General features: G+C 42.9%; 1 protein-coding gene across 1 annotated transcript in view; it reads right to left on the bottom strand.

Moving 5' to 3' along the window:
- The window catches only part of CPXM2 (carboxypeptidase X, M14 family member 2), a 68503-nt gene extending 42144 nt beyond the window's left edge, over positions 1 to 26359 (bottom strand). Inside the window, exons 1-3 of the mRNA XM_035138310.3 lie at positions 25676 to 26359; positions 14520 to 14621; positions 958 to 1067 (exon numbers count right to left, since the gene is read on the bottom strand). Of these exons, the coding sequence (XP_034994201.1) occupies positions 958 to 1067; positions 14520 to 14621; positions 25676 to 26003 (540 nt within the window). The 5' untranslated portion in view covers positions 26004 to 26359. The remainder of the gene's footprint in view (positions 1 to 957; positions 1068 to 14519; positions 14622 to 25675) is intronic.
- Positions 26360 to 27224: the final 865 nt, after the last annotated feature.

The following is a 27224-nucleotide window of genomic DNA, read 5'->3' as shown; positions in this document are numbered from 1 at the left end:
ATTTTTCCACTTTTGACCAAGGTCTTCTTGATGTCTTCTGCTTCTGTTAGGTCCTTTCCACTTTTGTCCTTTATTATGGTAATCTTTGCACAAAATGTTCCTTTCATATCTACAATTTTCTTGAACAGATCTCTGGTTTTTCCCATTCTATTGTTTTCCTCTATTTATTTGCATTGCTCATTTAAGGCCCTCTTGCTCTCCTTGCTATTCTTTGGAAATCTGCATTCAATTTCCTGTATCTTTCACTATCTCCCTCCTGGAGGGAAGGGGTTGCTGTATCATAAATGTCAAGAAAAACATTAAGTAAGCAAACCATGGGCTCCCCTCCCTGCACCGTCTCTTTCACCGAATGAAACACGCTCTCAATCCAAACCTTTCACATCCTTGTAGCTGGGTTGTTTTTTGCAGTTTCTTATCTCATTGTCTCTCGCACATGCCTGATTAAAGTCCAATTAACAGGATAACCTGTGCTTCCAGGAATGGGATCAGGGAGATGGGGGTCGTGGCAACTGGAGTGCTCCTTGCACCCAGTGTCTTTGCCTGTCCTTACATTCCATGGGGAAGCGAGTGCCAGACCGCCATGCAAACTGTGGATGAGAGACTGGTTCCTCTTCCAACCCTGTCATTATCTGATTATCTCTGTCTGTCTCTCTCCTGTGGTAGTAGGAAAGACTCCGTTCCTGGCACACCGGAAACAGGAAGCCAAGAGAAACTTGTTCAACTTTTGTAAACCTCCCTACCAATAGTTCCCAAAGTCATTTTTTTAATCATCTGTATTAAATTTTCTTTTGGACATTCATGCCAGAACATTCAGAGTAAAGAAACAAAAGTAACTAGCATATATTCTTTTTTTTAAAAAAAATGTTAGCCATCAGTATGGTCAAAATCTGTAAGTGTCCTTTGGGGGAAATTGCAGAGTAATCCCATCTTCTTGACCAGTTGGAAAGGTGAACTTACCTGAATATTTAGCCGTGCTCTGTGGGCCCCAAGGCCATATCGCTTTACTGTAGAAGCATGCAGTTGGAAGTCAGTAATTTTTAATGTTTCAAGACCAAGTGGAGGGCAACCTGGAAAGCAAGGATTTATATCTTAAGTTGAGAAAACAGTGTATGAACTACTGTATTTGATTGTGTATATGCACAGGTTATATGTGTATAAATATAAACATATTTTCTGACAAATGCATCTCAGAGATAGATTAATTAGTTTTACAACTTCATATTGTCTTTTGATTTCAATTTAGCAAGCTGCCGTACATCCCAGGTTACTGTTTTTCATTAAAACCAATTATCAAGTCCTTTATCCTTCTTTCCATTTTCCTTTGAAATGAACTCAGTCATATCTATCCAGATTTAGACTGAAAAATGTTTTCCACAGCCCAAGCATTTCAAGTTCTTCCACTCACAATCTCCCTTCCCTGGGGCTTCTGGGCCAACTGAGGAAGTAAAAAGCAAGACTGCAAATCGTAGTTCTTTAATCTTTGTTTCTAGTTCATCCACTTCCAACTATTAAGTTATCATTTAGTCAACATACCAGTAGAATAATATCTGTGTTCAAAGTAACCACGGCATCTTGATTCCTCTAAGGTCAATCGCCAGGAGTTAGTAATGATTTAGAACTGTGTTGTCTTCAGTCTAAAAAGCTATTTAAAATCCATAGCAATGTCTTTATTAGTCCCATATGAGGGCCCGACCTCTCAGCAGTCCATTTGAAAAGCACAAAGTTTTCCAAAGAAAGGGTTGAGCCCTTGAGTAGATATAAACATGCTGGAGATACAAAGGACACAGTTTGAAAAAGTTTTCAACAAAGTTGGTGCGATGCTAACAGAGGTTTTCTCCCATTTTATTATCCATAATTTATTCACAATTGTCTCATGACATCACTGCAGCCACATTATTGCACCCTTCTGCAAAATGAAACCATTTGCAGCATGACCTGTATTAATTTGGCTGGATTTAGAAAACAACTCTCATCTGACCCACACACATGGAGGAGACAGAGGAGGCGGTGCCTTGCCTGCTCACCTGTCACACCTGTCCTGCATTCAGTATTCTAGGATGTCCACACAGGGCACTAATGTCTGAATAGCTCTGGTGTAAGTAAAATCCAATATACAATGGATTGTGTGGTGAATCATCAGTTTTTATCTAAAATAACTGAACATGCGAAACCGAATGGAGGATTTTATGGTCCTTCATGCAGGGACGTCCTGGAATGATGTCACTGCTGTGTCTACACGTGGGGCAGATTCAGGACAGGTGTCAACCAGCCCAGCATCATAGTGGTTGCTACATAAAGCATCCTGGGTGAAACAGTGGAAGGATGATCAATTGATGTTTCCTAAGAAGTAACAAATGACTGGAGATGTTTCCTTGAATAGGCCATTTATCTGCATGGTAGAGTCTACTCTGTAAGTGGTGATGCAAGAGAAGAAAGCAGTTGGAACAAAGACCCTAGCGCTGAACTCTGGACTCCTCACTGTTCAAAGAAGTGGGGAGAACTCAACTGTTGTGTTGCTGAAGTAGTTTCAGAGATGTTTCTCAGTGATATGATCCTCCCATGTTATTTTGGTAGCATATGTAATAATGTTGGGCTATAACATATGGCTGTTTCATATGTCAGCGTTGTCTGTAAGAAGAAAGCACATGGCTTCTGATTCTGAATGTTACCAGAGTGGTGTTGGACTGGACCTCCAAATATACATAAGAGCATTAGGTCAAGGGACTATCCAACCCAGCACAGCATCTTGCTCCCCTCCTGGCCAACCAGGTGCCTATGGGAAGCTCACAAGCAAGACCTGAGCACAAGAGCATCTTCCCCATTTGTGATTCCCATACAGAGTCATATTGTCTCCAACAGTGGAGGGAGATTGTAGCCAGTACTGCAGCTCTGGCAACATACATAATCTCATTAAAAACAATCTGCAGTATAAACCCAGGATTATGATTATTTAAAGATTTCTACCCCATCAGAGCAATATGATGGGGCTGAACTGCCACTCTCCGGGACAGCTCTATGGGTATACTGTAAATCTGTTGCCAATGATGTTCCCACACGATGTAATGGCCAAAACAAGGCATTCCATGGCCATCCTGTTACCAGCCCTGGATCAAAAGTCTCCTGTGCTCACAGATTGGACCCTGCCGCCTCTCAGTAACCTAGCCTGCTGCTGGCAATACTTAGCTTCTCTCCCATTGGTGTCAATCTTAAAAAAAAAACCCAGTTAATTTATAATTGCGCTGCAGTCTATCCTATCCATTTCCTTTGCCTTTCCTGAAACCTCTCATTCTATTCTCATCACTATCACACACACAAAAAAAAGTGATGGACTCAAAAGGTTGACTTACAATGCATCTGAATCTTGTCACGTGACCCACAGGATTTTCTCTGTATAGAAAACAATAGATGCACCTTTTCCTGCCACAGAGCTTTTTTGAGTTGAAAATATGGCTTGATTACTTAGTGTTGTTAAACATTGCCGTGGACAGGCTTTGTGGAGGTTGGAAGAGACTGAACAACATATTTCATACAATTGAAATAATTCTGTTTTATTTATAGCTGCAGACAATTGATAGGGGGCGGAGGATAAATTGCAGCTATATTCTGCCACCTTGAGGATGGATCCACTCATATGATATTTCCACATTTGTCCCAAATTTATACCATATGTTTGGTATATTAATCTAGAGTTTTGAGGGCTTAAATTCCGAACATGGAAGTTTGGGCATCTCTAATACCCCTTACAAGTCACCAGCAAAGAATCAAGTTCTAACATTTTCACACTTAGCCATTGTTGACTTTTGGAATGATGTTTTGTGTATTATGGGCCAGAGTTAAACACTTAAATTGTTTCTTATATTTTTAAAGCAACTGTCAAATATCAGCATTGGAAAGAAAGAGAAATTGATCTCTGTGTGAAATTTTATCTTTCTTAAGCCACAAGGAGACCCTGTTTAACATATCCTCGCCCAGAATGAGCTACCCGCAGTTTCTTTCTAAGAGTTGAATGAATGAATACATACACACATAAATAATTTTGTATGCCGCCTTTCCACAGTTCAAACCATACTCAAGGAGGGTTACAACATGAAAATAAGTACATAAATCTGCAACATAACAAAAGTAGCCATAAACAATCATTAGAAAGTACCCAACCAAACTGAACCATTTCCACATAAATCACAGCAAGATTTAAAAGAAAAATACAAAGATCCCAAAAGAAAAAACTCAACAGCAACAACCCCCGCCCAACAAAAAACAGCAACAACCCCAAACAATACCCCAGCCCAAGGGTGTGTTCGGCAGCAGCTTTTGTAGCTGTAGGCCTTAGTTTGGCTACTCATGGTTTAAACTGATTTTATCCTTTGTATCTCTTTAGTGACCTCAGTGTATGCTGCTTACCGTAGAAACAATGGTGTAAGCAGCATGTATAAATTGCTGAAATAAATAAAATTAAATAAAAATACTTCTAAAACAGCCACACTCTGGAAGCCTTTCCCTAGAAAAGCACAAATGTGGATTTTGAAAAGCAGGATGGGCCCCCCTCAGCTCTCATTGTGTTTGGAATTTCATAGGTCTTCACTTACGCCTTTTCAGAGCTTAATGATATCGTTCCCTTTTCTGAAACCAGCTGCATCATGTTGCGCTCACAGAGACACATCAGAATGCTTCAGTTTGTTGAAAATAGTGCAGTATCAGTATTGGGGGTAATGCCCTCTCCTCCCACTGATCATTTCCTCATTCTTTGCATGATAGCAAAAGAACAGGGAGATAATTATCACTGTGGTCCCTCTACTCCAAACATGGAATTGTTGAAGCAAACATTTTGGATATTTAGAAAGGCTGAATTGTTTATTCATCAGTCTCCAAAGGAGTGCTCCTTTGCACTTCTGGGTTCCAGCTGGCTGTGTGGCTGCCAACTTTTCCTGTTTTTAAAAAAGCACATTTAACGTCGAGCTTCTGTTATTTTGGCAGGGTTGAAAGTGGGAATTTCCAGTAAATCTGTTCTCATGAGATTTCCTCTCCAAGTTTTCAGACTGAAGAGGTTCAGTTAAGCTTTAGATAACATACAACAGGATATCTTTGAAACGGGTATGTTTGAAACTACTGCTGCCGCCTTATCTTGTCTTAAGCAATATAATTTTATGATGCTCATAAAATGAATGCTGTATATCTCAGAAGACCCTGTGGACATCCTGTTTTCGAACTGTTCTAATGATTAAAAACATAGCTTGGAAAAGAGGTTGCTTTCCTGCACGCACGGTAACCCAATGCCAAAATGCAGGTAAATTATTATCATGTTCCTCCAAGTATATTGCTGTGATGTTTATCTCTAAAGCAGTAATGTAATGGAGCATCAATATATTTATTAAAAAACCAAGAATCAGAAGGGATTCTTTGAGCAGAGAAATTGCAGGTGTTAAGAAAGACACTGAAGGTAGATGCTATGTGTGGCTGAGTAGTTACAGTGCTAGACTAGGATCTGGGTGACCAGGGTTCAAATGCCCACCAACCATTCAACTCACTGGGTGACCTTGGGCCAGTCATGATCTCACACTAACCTACCTCACAGGATTGTTGTAAAGATAAAATGGGGAGGGGGAAGAACCAGGTATACCACTATGAGCTCCTTGGAGGAGCAGAACACCTTCAGTGGTGGCCAAACTCGGTCCTCCAGCTGTGGGGACTACATTTCCCCTCATCCCTGACCACTGGTCCTGTTAGCTAGGGGTGATGGGAGTTGTAGTCCCAAAACAGCTGGAGGGCTGAGTTTGGCCACCACTGACTAAATGATAAATATGGTGTAGAGAAATGTTAGGAAAAAATGGGGTAAGCAGCACCTTCCCTAAGAACTTTTCTTCTTTAAAAAGAAGCCCCCTTTTGAAACTGTTTTGCTTTCAAAATAAAGTACAAGGACTCCACTACAAATCTTTCCATGTACTGCTATTTAGTTTACAAAGAATACTTTTCTGAAATCTCTATGCTTGAAGGAATTCTATCACCAAAGCCAGAATTCTGATATAAGAGCCCCTATGTCCTCCTCACTAGGATACCATTTGATCTAAGTCAGCAGTAGGAAGTAAGTCGGATTTTGTTGTGGCTCACTCCCTGGTGCATGTGTTTCGGGATTATAGCCTAAGCTAAGCCTTGGAACAAATTGACAGCAATGGCTATGCCACTAACAAGGCCCTGGTTATAATAATGCAATTGGAGCTCTTGACCTTCCTGAGTTGGGACCTCACAGCTGACCTAAATTTCCAGCTTCCAGTTTTTGAAAAAATAAATAAATCCAAGTCTCTAGCCCTTGTAGAACCAGTGATGGGAAATGCTTTAGATCAGAGTGAACTTGACAACATTTCCAGCACAATCAATATGTTTTTCCATACTGGCATGCAACACAAAAAGACTACAGTGTAATCTGATCCTGTGGAGTAGAGGGAAAGAGGACAACCCTAGGAACACCCTCGTACAAAGAGAGTTCATATAGGCAGCCTAACTTTAGGAGAATCCCTGGACATCTCAGAGATACAACTGGAAATGAAAGCATTTACCACTAGTGACCAAAGACAGGTTAAGGTTGTTAGAAGACTTAAGAGCAGTTCCAAAATTAACAAACAAACAAAAACCCATATGGGCTTGTAGTGTGGTTCATCACCTTAAAACAGGCATCCCCAAACTGCAGCCCTCCAGATGTTTTGGCGTACAACTCCCATGATCCCTAGCTAACAGGACCAGTGGTCGGGCAAGATGGGAATTGTAATCCAAAACATCTGGAGGGTCGAAGTTTGGGGATGCCTGCCTTAGAAGTTATCCTCACATAATCCACCGTAGTGACTTCTACCCTCTCACTCACGCAGCTCAAATGATAGAGAATTTTTCATTTAAAAAAATCCACTGGATGCGTCCAACCATGGCTAAACCAGAACTTTGGATCCTTGCCATACCCGTCAACGCCCGGATTGAAAAATCTGGGATCAGCAGTGGTGCGGCACTGGAAGTCGCTTCTACGCATGTCCAGACATGCGCAGAAGGAGCCTCCCTGGCCGGCAGGAGCTGCTTTGAAAATCTGGGGGAATTACGGGATATTTCGCCATTCGGGATAACAGCGGGAAAGGGCTTTAAAAATGGGGGTTTCCTGCGAAAAACAGGAGACTTGGTAGCTATGATCCTTGCCAAGGAAAGACAAATATCAGAACAATCATGGGTTAAGATAGGGTTAACCAAAATGCTGCCCTCCAGACATTGCTGGACTACAATTCCCATAATCCCTCCCCATTGGCCATGCTGGCTGCTGCTGATTGGCATTGTAGTCCTGGCGACCACTAGCTGTGGGAGTGTATGACATTTTAAATATGTTTTTATTTTATTTTAAAATGTATTGTTTTAACATGGATGTGTTTGCCACCGTGGGTTCCCTTGGTATCAAAGATAGATATATACATTTAATAAATAAATAACATTAGAGGACACCACATGGTCTATTCCAGGGACATAGGCACTGACTCCTAGGGGCTGAGGCAGTTTTGCCCACCCCCAAAAAATTATAAGGGGGCCAGGCCCCCTAAATATTCAGGGGACGTCACATGACATTGTGCAACCTCATTCCTGCCCCCTCCGCCTATCCTCTGCAGAAGCTGCCCCCTCTGTCCGGGGGTAATAAGCTATGCAACTACTAGTATTAGGCAGGTACCTTCATTGTATTGTTTTTACAATACAAATCTACTCAGGCATGCTATTTTTATTAGATGCATATGGCTGTCCTTTCTACCATTCATGTAAACCAGTTAATGATTTATTTAGCGGTATATATATATATATACAATTGCTATGGGACCCAGGTGGCGCTGTGGGTTAAACCACTGAGCCTAGGGCTTGCTGATCAGAAGGTCGGCGGTTCAAATCCCTGTGGCGGGGTGAGCTCCCGTTCCTCGGTCCCAGCTCCTGCCAACCTAGCAGTTCGAAAGCACATCAAAATGCAAGTAGATAAATAGGAACCGCTACAGCGGGAAGGTAAAAGGCGTTTCCATGTGCTGCTCTGGTTTGCCAGAAGCGGCTTTGTCATGCTGGCCACATGACCTGGAAGCTGTACGCCAGCTCCCTCGGCCAATAATGTGAGGTGAGTGCGCAACCCCAGAGTCGGTCACGACTGGACCTAATGGCCAGGGGTCCCTTTACCCTTTACCTTTATATACAATTGCTAAATATATGGTTTTCTTTTCCTGCCAAGACACCTTGACTATAATAATCTCCATACAACAATCCACCAAATATTCAGTTTTCATAATGGAATCAATGATGGAATGGTTTACAAGTCAAGATCCTCTTGAAAAGAAATAAATATCAGTAGATTGAAGGAATCACACACATATACAGGGAGAGCAAAATAAGCAGATTTTTACACAGTGTGGTATGCATGAGGAAGCAGAGCAAGAAAAAGATGGAAAGGAAAATTGCTTTTTTTAAAGTAGGTAACCAATATACCAATCAGTTGAAAAACTGGATCGTTTCTCCTCTTCAAAAATATTTCCATTTGCTTTCTGCCAACAAATGCTTTCTTTTTTAGTTTGCTTTAACAAATCTTCAATTCTGCCAGGCACAACAAGAAAAATATCATTCTTGTTTCCCTACAGAACCCTCGTGAATGATAGTGTCTCTTCTCCCCTTGAGTATAGGAAATGAGACTTATATAAGTAAGTTGTATAAAAATGCATAGGCCCATATCTATGCCAGCTCAAAGATTGTGGCTCACGTATTCCCATGTATAGCATGGCCAGAATGGAGTCTATTATTTTTCAACAGAAACAACTACTATAGCTAATTAAATATGATTTACATTCAGTAATCAAGTTCAATTAGAAAGTAACATGCAATTTGTATCTTAAGATTTAATTGTAAGCTCCTCTTCAAAGAAATGAGGGAAGCTAATAATGTCAGTTTATCAAAGCCTGGACTATAAGACAGGGCCAGTGCATCCTGTTTGGCCACCCGAGGCAAAGTGGGACTGTGCTGCCGCCCCACCCCCACCAAAGCCTCCTTTGCCTGGGTTGTGTGGCAACAACGGTGAGTTCTGGAAAGATCCCATAAGTTCTTGTGGAACTCTTGTGAGATCTCAAAGAGCACACAAGATCTCATGAGATCTTGGCAAAATCTCACTGCCACTTTTCCACCAATGATGGAGGCTGCAGGGGCGACACCTCTTGGGCTTCTGCCGCTTGAGGCCTCATGGACAAGTTGGCTCTGCTTTAAGAACATAAGATGAGCCTGGTGGATTGGGCCCATGGCCCATCTAATCCAGCTCCCTACTCTCATGGTGGCCAACCAGAGGCCAGTGGAAAACCAGTGAGCAGCACATGAGCCCATAAGCACTCTTCCCACCAATGATTCCTAGCTACTAGTATACTTGCCTCTCAGGATGTAATGAACTGGCAGGATGGCAGGGAAGAGGATCCCAGTGAGGGGGGCAGCCAGCACTGGGACACACCAGGGCAAACAGGGGATGGAGAAGGAAGTGCTCACAGCATGATAGAGGATGGCAAGGGGATGAGGGTCAATGCACAGAATCCAGAGCAGCAGGACCCATCACCAGAGCCAGAGGGACTCCTGTCCCCACAAACAAGGCAGGCTCTGAGGCACAGGGAGCAGCAGTCAGGGTGCTCCAGGAGCTGAGGCAGGCAAGGGCCTAGCTGGCCAGGTGGGGCTCGCTAGCTCTGGGAGGAGATGTGTGATTCCTCAGCTGGAGTAGGCTCAGAACAGGTGAGGGTCACCTGCCTCATTAAGCCCAGATGCTGCAATCAGCCTGCAAAGTACAAAAGGGAAGCAGAGCTGAGGTGCTGTTTCTGCACAACTGTTTGTGGAGGCTCCTGGATCCCTTTCGGGTTTGACTCTGGACTGTATGCCGACTGCTGAACTTCAGACTTGGCCACTTGGATTGATCCTAGACTGTGTTTCCTGACCTTTGGATTTTGCATGTGTGGATTGACTCTTGGACTTTAAACTTTGGACTTGGCCTGCTGACTTGCTACCAGGTAGGCCAGGGGTTCAGGACACAGGATAAGTGAAGAATAGCGTAAGTGTTCCTCTTTGCAATAGAGCTGAGCCCATGTTGTTGGACTCTCAGCCTACACAGCCAATGGTCGTGAATTATGTGAGTTGTAGTGCAATAGCATTTGGAGAGCCACGGGTCAGCTAGCTGGGTGAATCTCATGATCTACACCACACCTCTCACTCTGTGAGAGGTCTGCCACTTCAGTTAGGCAGGAACCTGACAAATTTCATTGCTTCTGGAACAGTCAATCTCTAGCTTAGCCTTGAAGCTAGGTTATTTTTCTAATGTTCGTACATGTAAATTAATCAATGTATCAAAAAACAATGACCTTTTTTCTTTCTAGAGAGCAGATGCTTTGAAATTCATTTTTATGCTGGGTGAGAGATTTCTTTGGCAAAGATTTGTGATTCCCTGGAGGATGGAATTTGGAAAGCCAAAATGCTCCATAACAGTAGTTGTGCCAGTACATGCCTATCAGGCCAAATTCTTTAAAGCTCCAGTCCAAACTATTAGTCATATATGGTTTGGCTTCTTCCATTATAAAACAAATGCTTTCTTTGAAAGTACCTCTTATGATCCTATTTCGCATCTCATGGGGCAATGAATAGCCTTAACTCAAAATCTGCCAATGTTATTGAAACAGGAATCTTAGAAACTTTGTAGAGGTATTAGTCAAACATTATTTCAGATGAAAGCTTTGTTTCCAGTTCACCTGATTCTACTTTATTTCCCTTCTCCATCATAAAGCAATACCCCCGTCTCTTTTAAGGTACATGTCAGAGCCCAGAACAACAAAGTACAGTGGTACCTCTACTTACGAATAACTCTACTTACGAATGTTTCTACTTATGAACAGAGCTCCGTCCGCCATCTTGGATGCGGTTTAGATAGGATTTTTTCTACTTATGAATTTTTAGATAGGGTTGCTTCAACTTACAAATTTTTTCTCCCAATGCATTCCTATGGGATTCGACTTACAATTTTTTTCGACTTACAAATGTTCGGAACGCATTAAATTCGTAAGTAGAGGTACCACTGTATTCATTTTTCCTCTTCATTGTACTTGTTTAAACATGCTATTCAATGCTTATTTTTCCAGTCAATCCTTGATGGTTTATTCCTGATATATAATGTAGCTACTTTACAATGCTTCATTCCAAAGATCAAACTGTTTAATAATGATGTACCTGCTCTCTGTAGTGGCAGATTTGCCTCCCCCCTTCTCCCCCCCCATGAGAAAGAGACTCAACTTGGTCTCTCCCAGAAGGAGGGGGGTCATGAGTCGCGAGATCAGAGTGCAAAGTAGAGTGCCAGAATAGCAGACAAGTCTCCTGCCCTAACTGGAAAGGCATGGGGTTGAACCTGGGACCTTCAGGCTAATTGGTTTGACATGCCCAGAACAAAGCAGTGAGATGTAAACAAACTGGGACGAGCATAGTATTTCCTTGCTGGTGCTCTTGCTTGGTCAGGAGTGAATGTAACTCAACCCAAAAAAACTGATTGTCCTGGCCAATGGTTGGGCCACAGCATGATTCCCTTCTACGTTATCTCAGAGCAACTGACAGTTAGAACCAAATATAATTTCTGGCAGGGCAACAGAAAGGAAATCTGCCATGACTGTTCCTGGTCTGGATGATGGATGAGGCCAAGTTGGTTCCCCTCCCTAGTGTAGATATTCTTTCTAGAAGGCAAGAGATGCCACCTCTCTGTGGCCCTTGGTCCCCTAGGTGATGGATGGGGGGGTGTCCTTCCCCCCCACTCCATAGTCCCATGAAGTGTGACAAATAGAAGCATGATTCAGAATTTGACACCTGACTGTCAAGATGTGTTTGGCTATTTTAAAGACTATATTATTATATTTATTGGTTTCCATGCGGATGCAATAATAGGAATCTCTTGCCAGATTTTTACACATAAACAGTGGTGGTGTTTTGGCTAGAGTGGAGCAAATGCAAACCATTCAGATTTGATTTCGCTTTCACTGTTGCCAAACAAACAAGCCTTAACATCTGTTTCCAGTGATCCTTCAAAATTGCCCTGGATACTAGAAGGAACATAACCAAGCAGCCATGCAAGCTCTAGGGAGCCATGTATCCCAAGTTAACCAAGGAAGCACCTGAACAAAGGTGCTAAGAATCCTTGGGTTTGTATGATCTGACCTAAATTGAGGTAAGGATTAAGCAGGGTTGGAAAACATGTGGGCCTCCAGGTGGTGTTGGACTCTTATTTCCCATCAGCCTTGGCCAGCGTAGCTGCTGGTCAGGGATGATGGAGTGGTAACCCAACACCTGTGCATGTCATACTGTTCAACGTGCTGCCAGAAAACAGGCATGCACCTCCTTCCCCAAGCCTAGGAAGCATTTGCCCAGCCCGCCCTCCTCCCCCCCCCACAAAAAAGGGGGAAGAAAAAAGCATTGACTGTTAGCTGCAATGGCTATATTCATGATGGTGCAAATGTTTAGGGTCAGCCTCCTAGCAGTACTTGAATTCTTAATTTCCTGATGAGATTCAAAAGCATCAAAATACATCAGTGTCGGTCTAAGTATATTGATAATACAACTGAGACTGACCTATATTTAAGATAATGGCTGCAATCCCCCCCCCCACACACACACATACATGCAAGTAAGTCCCATGGAGTTCATTAGCCTTATTTATGAATAAACTTACATAAGATTGCATTGTACTAAGCATGCACTTAAATACTATGGCCTACCGGGGGGGGGGGTGTTTTTTCATCCTATTTTTACTGCAGATGTACAATTGTGTAAAGATGAACTTTGCACAGCTCCCTAGAGGAAACCAACCAGGGAATGTTCAGAAACCCACAAGTGTTTGTTCAGTACGGTGTAAATCTCTGGAGAATAGTTTGAAATTGGTTTGGTGTGGCCTATCATTTCCTCATGATTCATTTTCATCTGTTCTATGGCACTTAAATAATATTTTCCCCAGGGTTATACAACATCCATTGGAATTTACCTTTTGAGATAGTTCAACTCTATATTGTGGGGTGGGCTAGTGGCATTTATTTTAAAGACACTCTAGATTTGATGGAAGTACTTAATGCAAAAGTAAACTTTACTGCTGCAGAAGTGTATCTGCAATTTTTCTACAGGAGTCTAAGGAGAATGTGAAAAAATACATGTCAAGGGTCAGTTAAGATGTAAAGTACAACTCAATATATATATATATTTTTAAAAAGTTTGTCTAGTTCCTGAGGGCCATTCTGTGCATAATGCAGAGTGAGGCACTAGACCAGGCATCCCCAAACTCGGCCCTCCAGATGTTTTGGGACTACAATTCCCATCATCCCTGGCCACTGGAGGGCCAAGTTTGGGGATGCCTGCACTAGACTGAGGTAATGTAATTTTGAGCCTGGCTCCTTCCTACAGCAAGAAGGCCAATATTTTTGAATGCCGTCTCATCATAAAAAGAACCTCCCAGACGATAATAAATAAGCACTTTGGGAAGAAAGTTCTTCTCTGTTGTGTGGCAGTTCACTACCTGCAGGGTGCTTCTTTTAATCCAGTCAAAAATATGATATTCTCTTACAATATGATTTCTGTTTCCCTGATATGCTGGATTACAAGCAGGTAATTTTTTCACTTAATCATTCAAAAATATTATGCCTTCCCTTTGCTGAATGAAGCGGTTCAGTTCAGAAAGCTACCACCTACATCTGTTCCATGCTGCCCAATGGATACAACATTCAATCCTGCTAGTGTTTCAGAGACCCACCAATCAAGTACCTTTACTATATTCATGGAAAACTAGTTTTGTTGAACAAAATCTCTCATTAAAAATGTGGGTTTCCGCAAATAACTAGGCAGTTTATTCATCCACCCTTTCCCTTTTTGTGAGTTCAATGGCAAAAACTGTGGGGAAACTCAGTCTCAAGGGTTAAATATGAATCTCCACCCCTCTTTACCTGACCCACAGAACTCTCCCTAGACCACCTTCACCATTTCCCCAGGCCACAACCCTCACTAGCTCTCCCCCATCCCCTGTTTTTTTTTTCTGCCTGGCTGGAATTTGTCCTTGAATTCTGTTAATTCATGTTGCTTGTCTGGATGTGAGATGGAGATGGCTGGGTGAGTACTCTTCCCCCCCCCCCTCACCTACTTTAGCATCTTGGTTCTGCCCACCACTTGCATGTGGCCCTTGGAAGGTTGCCAGAAGTGAATGTGGCTTTCAGGCTAAAAGAGGTTTCCCACCACTCCCAGGACTGATCAACGTGGCCTGAGGTGTAAATTAAAAGTAAACACAACAGCAAAAGTGGCATGATTCGAGCCTGTAGTTTTGGTCAGCAGCTCATAAGAAGGTTCCAGAACACATATCTGGAATTGACAAGAGTGTTTTGCAATGAGCTAGGCTCTCTTCAAGGAGGTACCATTTCACCTCGTCATTTCTCTCACAAAAATGTTCACCAAAGACTGAAAAAAGTAAGATGCCATCTGAGGGGATTCTAGCTTACTTTCCCAGCTCTCCTCATAAGTGGTTCGTCTTTCATAGTCGCCATCTGGTGTCCTCTCATTGCTTTTCTTGTTTTTCTCACCTTTCTTGTTCCCATTTTTAACTGTTAGGAGAAAAGAAAAATATGGTGTATTGTTTTCCCCCAAATATAGACTATTGAAACATAGACACAACCCACTAAATGAAGGGGGGGGACCCTCATACTTTAATCCCTTCCTCTTTCTGCCAACAGCAAAAAAAATGTTCCCATGCCTTTTTCAAAGGCCTCCCAAATCAGATGACTTGGGGGGGGGCATTGCTCAGTGCTCCAGCGCCTGCCTTGCATGTAGTGATAGATGGGCCTGTCAGTTACAGGATTCTCACTTTCTCATTTTTCCTACTCTTAAATTCAGTTCTCCACACTTATTTATTTATTGGGACAGGGAAATCCTCTTGAAAATTCATGCATATTTATTTACTGTTTCATAAAATTCATACACCACTTGGTTGTAAGAGAAACCTTAAAGCAGTTTACAAATTGTGGGCATTGTGGATTTCTCCTAAAAAGCACATTTTTATGCAGATTTGCCTAATATACACGTTTCCTGCAAAGTACTCCCCCCTCATATAATTCATACCTGTGGGTTACTTTTGCATATTTGTACCCATTACTTGGCTGTCAAACTGGGCTGCAAAATTCAGAGAAGTGTGAAGGGTGATTTGTATATTGTTTCTGAAAATTGCAAATTTGGTGAGCTTGCCTTTTGAAGCAATCTTAATGGAATTTCTCCCCCATCCCTACTTGCATGTAGAAGGTCCTCATCACCTCCAAGGTAGGGCTAAAAATGTCCCCTGTTGGAAACACTAGAGAGCCACTGCTGGACAGTATATACTCTGCTAGATGGACCAATGGTCTGACTCAGTTTATAATAATAATAATAATTTATTATTTATACCCCGCCCATCTGGCTGGGTTTCCCCAGCCACTCTGGGCGGCTTACAACAGAAAAATGAAATAAAATAATCTAGTAAACATTAAAAGCCTCCCTAAACAGGGCTGCCTCCAGATGTCTTCTGTTTAAGGCTGTTTGCTAAGTTCCTAATATTTGATACACTTCTGAAAAAAGTGAGATGTCTTATGAATTCCCATGGGACATGCAGTGCAATCCTGTGAGTGTTTATTTGGAAGTGAATTTCACAGATTGCAATAGGACTTGCTCCCTGGGAAGCATGCACAGTTTCTCCAACCAGTAGTCTAAACATCTAGAGAGACAGATTAATGGCACAGTGCGCAATCTAGCCAAAGTCAAGCATTTTAATTCTACTTTCAGCTGAAGATTGAAGAAACACAGTTAGCTGTTTCTCCCTGAAAATCAAAGTGGTGTGAAATTGCTTATCTTGCGGCAGAGTTTTACCAACACATGTCAGGACCTGGTTCCTGTATGAAATCAGGTGCTTGTAGTGGATTCTTAACAGTGACAATCTCAGTTCCAGACATCAAGTGTATCTGTATCAGTGAGGATGCAAGTTAGGAGCCCTACAGACCAATGGGTTGATTGTGACCTATGTTTTTGTAGGCATTGTCGTCTTTTCGGTACTCATGGCATGACTCATAGAGAGCAGACAATTTCCTGCAGAAGTTCATGACCCAAATTCCCATAAGTACTGCATGCTGTAGATCTTAAGTCTTGAGTCTTGAGGAGTAGCATTAATAAAGGCTGTAAGAGTGGAACAAGCTGCGAGCTAGAAACACTCTTCCATCACTGGCAAGTAAAGGAACATGGCAGGCTTCCTATTTTTATCTTCCAGACACAGCCAGTGAATTGGTTTAAATTTCATCTGGGGCAGAAAACAAAGAGACAGTGTCTTTCACATGTTATGCATTATCCATAGACAAATTAAGGTGCAAATTTAGATCCTGGTCTTCACCAAAGTATTGGAGCTTGACTATACTTGGGAGAGTGCAATTGTGCATGAGCTGCTTGTGAGTTCCCTATAAGCATTTGTTTAGAGACTGAGAACAAAATGCTAGATGAGATGAGCCCTTGGCCTTATCTAGCTGGGTCCTTTTTAAGTTCTTACAACCTCATACAGAGATTCAGGAAAGGCATATGATTCACATCTAGTGATCTCAAGGAAGTTTTGGCTTGTAAACACTTAGCTGGGAGTAAATCCCATTGATCTTGATATTTTTGTTTTTAAATTGTGTTGCTCGTAGGGAGGAGGAATCCGCTGTACATGGATTCCAGAGCAGACTCATCGGATCCAGTCAAGATACATCTTGACCCAGATGAGATCAGTGGTCAGCTTCAGAATCCACAGTTTGGTATATTCTTTTATCAGGTGATCGGAAGATATCACACTGCCCCCCCCACCAATCCCCCCTTTAAAACCTTTGAAACAGGTGCTTATAGAACATGGTAGCATTATATTGCTACAAGGGGCAATTGTACAGAAGAAAGCATGGCAGTCCCAGTGCAGAAATGGCAGTCCCATGATGCCTTGTCTCTCTTCCTTCCAGTGCTTTTTTTGGGGGGGGGGTCGCAGGGGTGCACATACCCCTAAACATTTTGCGAATCTAAGTTTGGGCTCATTGAGGGGGGCAGTATTTCAATATGAGTAGGAAAATGAGAGTACCCCTAAACATTTTTTTTAGGATAACAAAGGACTGCTTCCTCCTAATAAGCAACAACAACCCATGTGTTTGATAGCTGGTGTAATGGCTCCACTCCACCTGGCAGGCTGTGTCTGCTCCAGAAGCCAACCATTTTTTTCATATAATTCCCCTGGGGAGGGATAGAACATCTCCAAATCCCATCATACTCATGGGATCTTTCAAATGTTTTAAAGGAGAAAAATCTGGGAGTGAACAAAGGCAGCTCACAAGCCTTGTACCACCTCTTAAGTACTTTAAAAGGTGTACTTGTCTTTTAAGTGTGTTTCTGGGCATTTTGAAAAGGATTTTTCATTAACAATCTGCATCAAAGCAGGTCAGGACAGACTTCGTTCTGTAACCAAGAAATAGGATGGGCCTGATTTTAATGGGTCTACCAATCCCAAGTTCTTAGCCATATTAGGCATCTTGATGACAGGTTGGAAAGCCAGGATATAAATATTTTAAATGAATAAGAAACAAACACGGCGATTCAATCAAGGTCCATTTCTCTGGACCCTCTTAACTACCCACTATTCGAATAATTTATACTGATTTCACACATGCCACTAGAATATGCAGCTGATAATAACAGTGGCAAAAAGAAGGGAAGACTGCAATATGCCATTTTGCCACTTGTAAGTCCACGAACCCTTAGTCCAGGCATCCCCAAACTTCGGCCCTCCAGATGTTTTGGACTACAATTCCCATCTCCCCTGACCACTGGTCCTGTTAGCTAAGGATCATGGGAGTTGTAGGCCAAAACATCTGGAAGGCCGCAGTTTGGGGATACCTGCCTTAGTCTTATTTTATTATCCCCCTTTTCAATTTTATTTTTGCCCCCCTTTCAAATTCCAAGTCAAAAATTTGAGAATGTGAACTTTCGTCACACCTCTCAGCCCAACTTTCAGTAGAGATTCTTTGGAGCCTCTCACTTTCTGCTGCAGCTTGTGTGTAAAAGACTTTTAAAATATTATCATGCAGGGAGGTGCATTTGCAATCAGTTTGTGAGTTTCCTGTGGTTTTTGTATCACATGTGAACCAATTGACATTCTTTTTGAAGAACATCGTCAGCTCCCCTTCCACCATTTCCCCCCACAGGGCTGGAATGAGCTTGTTGTTGTTTAGTCGTTTAGTCGTGTCCGACTCTTCGTGACCCCATGGACCATAGCACGCCAGGCACTCCTGTCTTGCACTGCCTCCCGCAGTTTGGTCAAACTCATGTTCGTAGCTTCGAGAACACTGTCCAACCATCTTGTCCTCTGTCGTCCCCTTCTCCTAGTGCCCTCAATCTTTCCCAACATCAGGGTCTTTTCCAAGGATTCTTCTCTTCTCATGAGGTGGCCAAAGTATTGGAGCCTCAGCTTCACGATCTGTCCTTCCAGGGAGCACTCAAGGCTGATTTCCTTAAGAATGGATAGGTTTGATCTTCTAGCAGTCCATGGGACTCTCAAGAGTCTCCTCCAGCACCATAATTCAAAAGCATCAATTCTTCGACGATCAGCCTTCTTTATGGTCCAGCTCTCACTTCCATACATCACTACTGGGAAAACCATAGCTTTAACTATACGGACCTTTGTCGGCAAGGTGATGTCTCTGCTTTTTAAGATGCTGTCTAGGTTTGTCATTGCTTTTCTCCCAAGAAGCAGGCGTCTTTTAATTTCGTGACTGCTGTCACCATCTGCAGTGATCAAGGAGCCCAAGAAAGTAAAATCTCTCACTGCCTCCATTTCTTCCCCTTCTATTTGCCAGGAGGTGATGGGACCAGTGGCCATGATCTTGGTTTTTTTGATGTTGAGCTTCAGACCATATTTTGCGCTCTCCTCTTTCACCCTCATTAAAAGGTTCTTTAATTCCTCCTCGCTTTCTGCCATCAAGGTTGTGTCATCTGCATATCTGAGGTTGTTGATATTTCTTCCGGCAATCTTAATTCCGGCTTGGGATTCATCTAGTCCAGCCTTTCGCATGATGAATTCTGCATATAAGTTAAATAAGCAGGGAGACAATATACAACCTTGTCGTACTCCTTTCCCAATTTTGAACCAATCAGTTGTTCCATATCCAGTTCTAACTGTAGCTTCTTGTCCCACATAGAGATTTCTCATTAGACAGATGAGGTGATCAGGCACTCCCATTTCTTTAAGAACTTGCCATAGTTTGCTGTGGTCGACACAGTCAAAGGCTTTTGCATAGTCAATGAAGCAGAAGTAGACGTTTTTCTGGAACTCTCTAGCTTTCTCCATAATCCAGCGCATGTTTGCTATTTGGTCTCTGGTTCCTCTGCCCTTTCGAAATCCAGCTTGCACTTCTGGGAGTTCTCGGTCCACATACTGCCTAAGCCTGCCTTGTAGAATTTTAAGCATAACCTTGCTAGCGTGTGAAATGAGCGCAATTGTGCGGTAGTTGGAGCATTCTTTGGCACTGCCCTTCTTTGGAATTGGGATGTAGACTGATCTTCTCCAATCCTCTGGCCATTGCTGAGTTTTCCAAACTTGCTGGCATATTGGGTGTAGCACCTTAACAGCATCATCTTTTAAAATTTTAAATAGTTCAGCTGGAATATCATCACTTCCACTGGCCTTGTTATTAGCAGTGCTTTCTAAGGCCCATTTGACTTCACTCTCCAAGATGTCTGGCTCAAGGTCAGCAACCACACTACCTGGGGTGTACGAGACCTCCATATCTTTCTGGTATAATTCCTCTGTGTATTCTTGCCACCTCTTCTTGATGTCTTCTGCTTCTGTTAGGTCCTTACCACTTTTGTCCTTGATTATGGTAATCTTTGTACGAAATGTTCCTTTCATATCTCCAATTTTCTTGAACAGATCTCTGGTTTTCCCCATTCTATTGTTTTCCTCTATTTCTTTGCATTGCTCATTTAAGAAGACCCTCTTGTCTCTCCTTGCTGTTTGAATGAGCTTAAATGAGCATAAATGAGCATATGCATAGTTTAAGCTCTCCTCTCTGAATGGAGCCCCTCTCTTTAGTCATTTGTACCATCTTAGGAAAGTTAGAAAGCCTTATTGCCTCCCTGCCAATACTTTCCACTGCAGCAATCCTAGATTGCTATCATGTAGGTTTGTAGTGCTGAGGTTTGCTGCTCAAAAGCACTGCTGCTACCAACCGCACACACAACATGCAGCAGGGAGATAGCGAGAGACAAGGAAGGGAAAAGATATCCCCGCTTGCTGTATTGCTGCAGCTGTTCTCTCTGAGCAAGCCTGAAAAAGAAGAAAGTGAGACAAGAAAAGATGCAGGAGGAAGCCCTGATTCAGAGCCAGACACTAGTTCAAAGCAAGGCAGGGAAGAGGGAGGAAGTAAGAAAAAGAACAGTGTGCACACGCACACACGAGCTCTCTCTCTCTCTCTCTCTCTCTCTCTCTCTCTCTCTCTCTCTCTCTCTCTCTCTGTGTGTGTGTGTGTGTGTGTGTGTCATTCAGCAAAGCAGAAGAGCACCACAGCAGCAGAAACTACTGACAGTGTACACCAACCACAAGATTCAGTTCAGAACCTGACTCAGTGCTTCAGAAAACAGCCAAATTTGTTCCAAGACTTTTTAGAGGGTATCGTGCTTGGAGAAACATCCAGTTTTGTCAAAAGAAAAAAGCTATAGCTGTGCGAGCAGTGAGAGGTTAAGTTGACAAAAATGCTTGCCTTGTATTGCAACGCTATCAAGGTCAGCCTTACCTTTAGGCATAAGGAGGTAGCTGCCTCAGACAGCAGATTTTGGGTGCCATGAAATCATTGTTGTTATCAATGTTATGTTTTTCCTTTGAGGTGGTGGTGGGGGAGGTGCTTGCAGGATTTCCTGCCTGAGGAAAAAACGTAATATGACCAGCCTTGGATGCTACCCAACATGACTTGGACCAGGAAGGGGGCAGCATTTGCTGTTCTCACTCAGCCAGCAAAATGTCTTGGGGTAGCCCTGAAAATAATTGCTTTGCATTGCTAAGGCAGAGGAGCGATTGAGCAGATGATGGGGCAACTCAATGCATTGTGGTTCTGTTTCAAAGTCTAGTTACAAAGCATTGCAGACCAGAATCCAAGATAGGCATGAGAAGGAGTATCTGCACTAGTTGGAGGGGAGGGGACTGCATAACTTGTGTGTGGTGGTGACAGTGCATTAGCTGCATGGCAGATTCCTATTCCAAGCAATCATTGAAATGCTTAAAAATGTACATTTCATCCTCAGCATTCATAAGAAATTAACCAGAAATGGAGGCACGTGTTGACACTCATGCAAACGAGCACAAAACTAGGTAAGCACTTTCAGAACTATCTTAAAGATGAATACATTCCCAAGGAAATTTTCCTGATGTATATACAAAATGCAGAACAGTCAAGATTTGTTGGTTTGGCACATTAAGATTTCAGAAATTAGAAACATAATGCAGTTTGAAAGGCTTGTGTTTCGCAGGAATGCTATGGAGAAGAGACGTTTGGCATGGAGGCATTTCGGAATAAGGAATGTTCCCTTAAATAAATTACATCTGGCAACTCCGGCAAGATATTTTTATCCCAGTCTTACTTAGATGGAAAACATAGTTCTCATCCTAAAAGCCTTTCTATGCAATCTTTCCCTGCCAATAAAATCTTTATATTAGGGGTGGAGGGAATACAATTTTGTTGGCTACTTCTCGTCTGGTGCACCAAGGATTTATTTATTTGAAGAACAATGCTTAGCCTTCACCAACCTGGTGCCCTCCAGATGTTTTGGACTACAATTCCTAGCAGCCTTAGCTAGCCCAGATGTCCTGACTGCTGCTGATGGGAGTTGTAGTCCAAAATTTCTGGAGGCCAGCAGGTTGGCGAAGGCTGCTTCACATGTATTATCATAGTCCTACTTGCAACTACCTGATTTATACTTGATTTATACAGGAAGCAGAAACAGTTGGTGGAGGGGGTCTACCAACTAAATGCTTATCCTGTCCTTGTTTGCAAAAAGTGTCATGCACCCACTGAAGCACATACGTCATACGCTCCTCATATTCACATCCTATATTGCACTGCCTATAGATTTATGATGGATGCAGATACGTAGGCTTCCTCAAACTCGGCCCTCCAGATGTTTTTGGCCTACAGCTCCCATGATCCCTAGCTAGCAGGACCAGTGGACAGGGATGATGGGAACTGTAGTCTCAAAACATCTGGAGGGCTGAGTTTGAGGAAGCCTGAGCTATGGTATATAATGTGCACACACAGCTACTATGAACCAAAAAGTCTCCTTTCAGGATGCAGTGAAGAGAGTGAGCTGTGCACACCCTGACTCACCCCAACTCCCATAGGGCTTCTCCCACCACAGCACTTGCCAGGGCCTTAAATCTGAAGGGAGCACCCAGGTTCCTCTTCCTCTGCCCCACATCGTCCTAGAGTCTTGTGCAAAAATGCTTTGTGAGCCCCCTCAGTGGCCCTATTCCCCCTGTAGGACATAGCATTTCGGCTGCTCCATTAGTCAAAGAACCCACAAAGTGAGCAGGATAGACCACTGGTGGGTGGGAGGAGGCCGGAAAGATAGAGCGGGGGTGGGGGAATAAATAAAAGGAAAAAAAAACAATTGCAAATCAGCACAATTGCTGCAATGAGCAGAAAAATCATTCCAGGACCCTCAGCAATTTTCAGGTGGTCTATGGGGTTGGAGTTTGGGAACCACTGTTGCAAAGCATGTCGCATTGCATCCTGGTTTGGGAAGGTGGTGGTGGTAAACCTGTCGAGGCCATAGCAACATAGCATTCGCCATTCTCTTTAGTTACTGACCTGCTACCTACTCTTTCTTGATAGTAGCAACCCTGGCTTGCCACTTGGGCATTGGCCTGCTTTGTTGTGGTTCAGAAAGGTGTTGTCTGCCACTTGGGGACCTTCCTTGCTGCCAGCTGAGTTGTAGTCAGGGCCTGGGGTCCAGGCACACACCCGCCAACTGATTTTTCATCTACCATGAATTTAGTAGGTAACCTATCTTTCAACCTCTGCACTACATATGCAGTGTGAGGTTAAGAAGACCTGATATATACACAGGTCTTGCCAATGTGTGTATTCCATGCCTGTCTGGTCTCTCTCTCTCTCTCTCTCTCTCTCTCTCTCTCTCTCTCTCTCTCTCTCTCTCTCTCTCTCTCTCTCTCTCACACACACACACACACACACACACACCTCTACCTACCTACACCTACCTCAAGCCATCAATTGCTGGTGCTGTAATAAGATTGCCTGTAAATGGACCAAATGATTCTCCATGCATCCTGTATAAATCATAGAGTGTTGAAGCTGAAAGATACACAAATTAGTGAAGGACACCTACTTAGTTCATGGTAGCAACAATATCTTCCCAGTGGCTGCTATAGTATCTGCATCTGTATAATTCCCAGAAGTGAATTATAAATACAGTGGTACCTCGACTTACGAATGCCTCGACTCCCGAAGTCCACAAACCCAGAAGTATTTCCGCCATGTACGTGGTTTGCGGATGCGCAAAGTGCAAAAATCGCGCTTTGCGCATGCACAAAATGGACGTTTTGACTTACGAAGGATTCGATTTCCGAAGAGCGCCGCAGAACGGATCACCTTCATAAGTCGAGGTACCACTATATGAGGAAGTATGAGGAAGGCACTATAGGAAGTGTGTGGAGCAGGGGCTGTATGGCATTTATCACTTCAAATATGATGTGATCCACGATGTGTCATTGGTGGGAAGGCGAAGAATAGTTCTGTCAATTCATATTATGCATGGTAGTAAAGTGAAACAATGGAAATGAAAGGCAAGCTAGTGTTTGAAACAGCTGCATTGGAACTTTCTATCCCCATTACTTTACATTAACCAAACGTGTTCATAGTGTTCAGACTGCAATGAATTTTAGCCCTACTGATTCAAAGGAACTATGGATTGTTACCAGCTGCTCAGCCAAAGGGCAGATCACATGTTCCTAATTCCTGTCCGTCAGCTTTGCTTCATTCCGGTTCAGACCCAGCTGATTGCTTGCTACAAACACCTAATTAATCCCACATGCCTTTAGTTCCGCCAAACTGAAGACAAAAGGTGGTTTTAATGCTAGCCAGTTCAATTTTCCTCTTCTGTACACAATCTGTTTTCTCAAATCCCATTTTACATAGGCAGGCTGTTGTTCCTTGTGCAAAAATTCACAGCTGTAAACTAAGGTTCCTTATCTCCTGTTGCTACTGCCCTATGCTGTCCTGCCCTTAGGAAAATAGTTGTTCGTCTAGGCATGCTGTGTAGTTAATCTGCATAGGAGAATCTCACAAAGGTCTATCTAAAAGTCCCGTACATCAAAAGACATGTAGAAAGGCAGCCGTCATGTTGCTACATTTCAGTGAAGTGAGACTGGTGCAAGCAGACACATTTTTAAGGTGCAAGGGTTCCCTAGCAGAGTATGCTGTATCAGCATATTCCTCCCAGAGCACATCCCTCTATCTCATAAACCCACGTCTAAGAGGGCATAACTGCATAGGTCCTTAATATGTTTTCTGTCCAACATTCAAGCACTTTATGGTCCTAAAAAGAGGGGGGGTACCTGTGCTTATGTCTTGAATGCAAATAAGCAAAGGACACAACTGATACAGTTGCCAAAATCTGGACGTTTAAAGCAACAAATCCAGGTGCAAATTCTCTCTCAGCCAGGGAATGCCTTGAGCAGTTCTGGACAAATATTTGAACCATATTTCAATATTCTGGGCCATATTTCAGCTGCCTTAGTTTACTACACTTAAATTAAGTGTTGATGCAGGAATAAGCAACTTATGCTACATAAGGTGCTATAAAATAATAAAAGCAATAGTAATAATAATATAATCATAGTAGTGTTTGCTGAGGTCAGATTTGCAATCATAACCATGCCTACTTAGAAGTAAGTCCTGTAGAATCCGGCATGGCTTACTCACAGGGAAGTGGAGTTAGGACTGCAGCCTCAGTGTCCTGACTCTAAGGCCCAGACTTTAATAACTGGGTTATGCTAAGTTCCGATTCACAATAAAAACCACAATTTGATTTTAGTTTATATCCACTGAGATCTGGCTTTTGCCAGGGAGGCAGGCAAGGCTTTGTTATGAAATCAGAAGTTCACACTTCCTAGAAGCAAATCCCAGAACCCCTATATGAATGAACCTGGGCAACCTGCAAACAAAACTCAGCCCATCTCTACCCTTGTTGGTAACATGACTATTTTACTAAGCAAAAAAAGAAAGATGCTGTTTGTTAGAGGCAAGAGTCTGCACACAGGATGTGTGACTTCTTCAAGAAAACTTTCCCTGAAAACCTTTAGAGCTAGAGAGAAAAGGAAGTGGAAGAAAATTTTAGGCTTCCCAAAAGAGTGAAGGCAGGGGTTAAAATTAGACTTTCAGACCAGCATGATCACTAACTCTGTTAGTGTAGCAGCTGCGATTAGTACGAGGGTGTTTAACGTCATTAGCAGTGCAGTTGCTATTTCTGCTTTTCTGCTTCGGATATTAACTTATGGGGGCGAAATCCTTTGAGACCCATCTGGAATCTCAAAATTTCGGAAGTGAAAGAAGAAAGTTACCTGGTGGGGTCTCGAGAGTGGATTTATCTTTTTTGTTGCCTTTCTTCGTTTTTAACTCCTTCTTGCCCAGCTTGAATCTTTGGGGTTCTTCTTCTGTCTCCAAAGGGGGCTCGATTTCTTCCTCCCTTGGCTGTTCTGTGAAAGGTGAATACTCCTCTTCAGCATCTGGAAAGGAATAATAATGATCCCTGTTGATGATTTCCTGCAGATAGTAATCCTGCTCTTCCATAGGTAGAGCCCAGGCTATATCCCCAAGCAGTGTCAGATCAAAAGCACACAGCGCGAGGCAGAGCTGAGCAAAAGAAGCTTTCTCGACAAAGGAGGTCATTATTATTTTTTTGCTTTTTGCTTTTTTTTGCAGTAGAAAGTTCCTTTGTGAATATCCAATGTAGGATCAGCAGAGTGGGAAAAACAGATCTTGGCAGTTAGCAAACCCCAGAATCAAGAGCAGAGTCTGGGATAAGTGCTTCTGCTTTGGAGTAGTTTGCAAAAGTTGCAAGTAATGAAGTGGGAGTGAGGGCTGGAATCGGAGGGAGGGAGGTGGTTGCCTGAGGTCCATGTGATCGTCAGGGCTCACCAGCCAGACACACATGCAGACATACGGGAGAAGAAAGAGCTGGCATTTGGCAGGTGTTGGACTCTGTGAATCCTTTACAGATCTTTGCTCCTTTCTCTGCTTTCTCTTCCCTCCTGCTCCTCCCCCCCGCTCCCCAGGCAATTAAAAACTTTTATCCAACTCTTGGCACCTAAGATGCTGTGTTTTGAGAACTGATATTAACACTGAGTCTAAATACTGTATATTCAAAGAAATGAAAAACTGGCCATGAGCCCCACTCTCGAAATCCCTGTACAAAAAAAATGTATCTCTATTTTCTTGCCAGGACTATATGCAGTGGGGTGTGTTTGGATGAAAACTTGGAAGCGGAAAATGTTTTCTCCTGTGGTTTAGGGGTTCCTGCTCCCCCTTACAGAATATTAAGATTGCATTCAGATTCTATGGAACAGAAAGGAAAACATGCTTGTGAAAATTCCTTCTACTCCTCCAGCTCTTGATAAAAAACAGGTGCAGACCGTCAACAGCATAGAAAGTTTACATTTTACATTTATAATCTGTCCGCTAAAAAAAAAAACCCAAAAACCCTTGATAGACTAAAAGGTTAGGGACCCAGGTGGCGCTGTGGGTTAAACCACAGAGTCTAGGGCTTGCTGATCAGAAGGTCGGTGGTTCAAATCCCTGTGATGGGGTGAGCTCCCGTTGCTCGGTCCCAGCTCCTGCCCACCTAGCAGTTCGAAAGCACATCAAAGTGCAAGTAGATAAATAGGAACCGCTCCAGCAGGAAGGTAAACGGCATTTCCGTGCGCTGCTCTGGTTCACCAGAAGCAGTTTTGTCATGCTGGCCACATGACCCGGAAGTCGTCTGCGGACAGACGCCGCAAATCCCTCGGCCTATAGAGCGAGATGAGCGCCGCAACCCCAGAGTCGGACATGACTGGACCTGATGGTCAGGGGCCCCTTTACCTTTAGACTAAAAGGTTAATAATCAGGATT

Source organism: Zootoca vivipara, chromosome 5 (genome assembly GCF_965207765.1).
Source record: "Zootoca vivipara chromosome 5, rZooViv2.hap1.1, whole genome shotgun sequence".
Lineage (NCBI taxonomy): Eukaryota > Metazoa > Chordata > Lepidosauria > Squamata > Lacertidae > Zootoca > Zootoca vivipara.
This window is presented reverse-complemented; position numbering and strand designations above follow the sequence as displayed.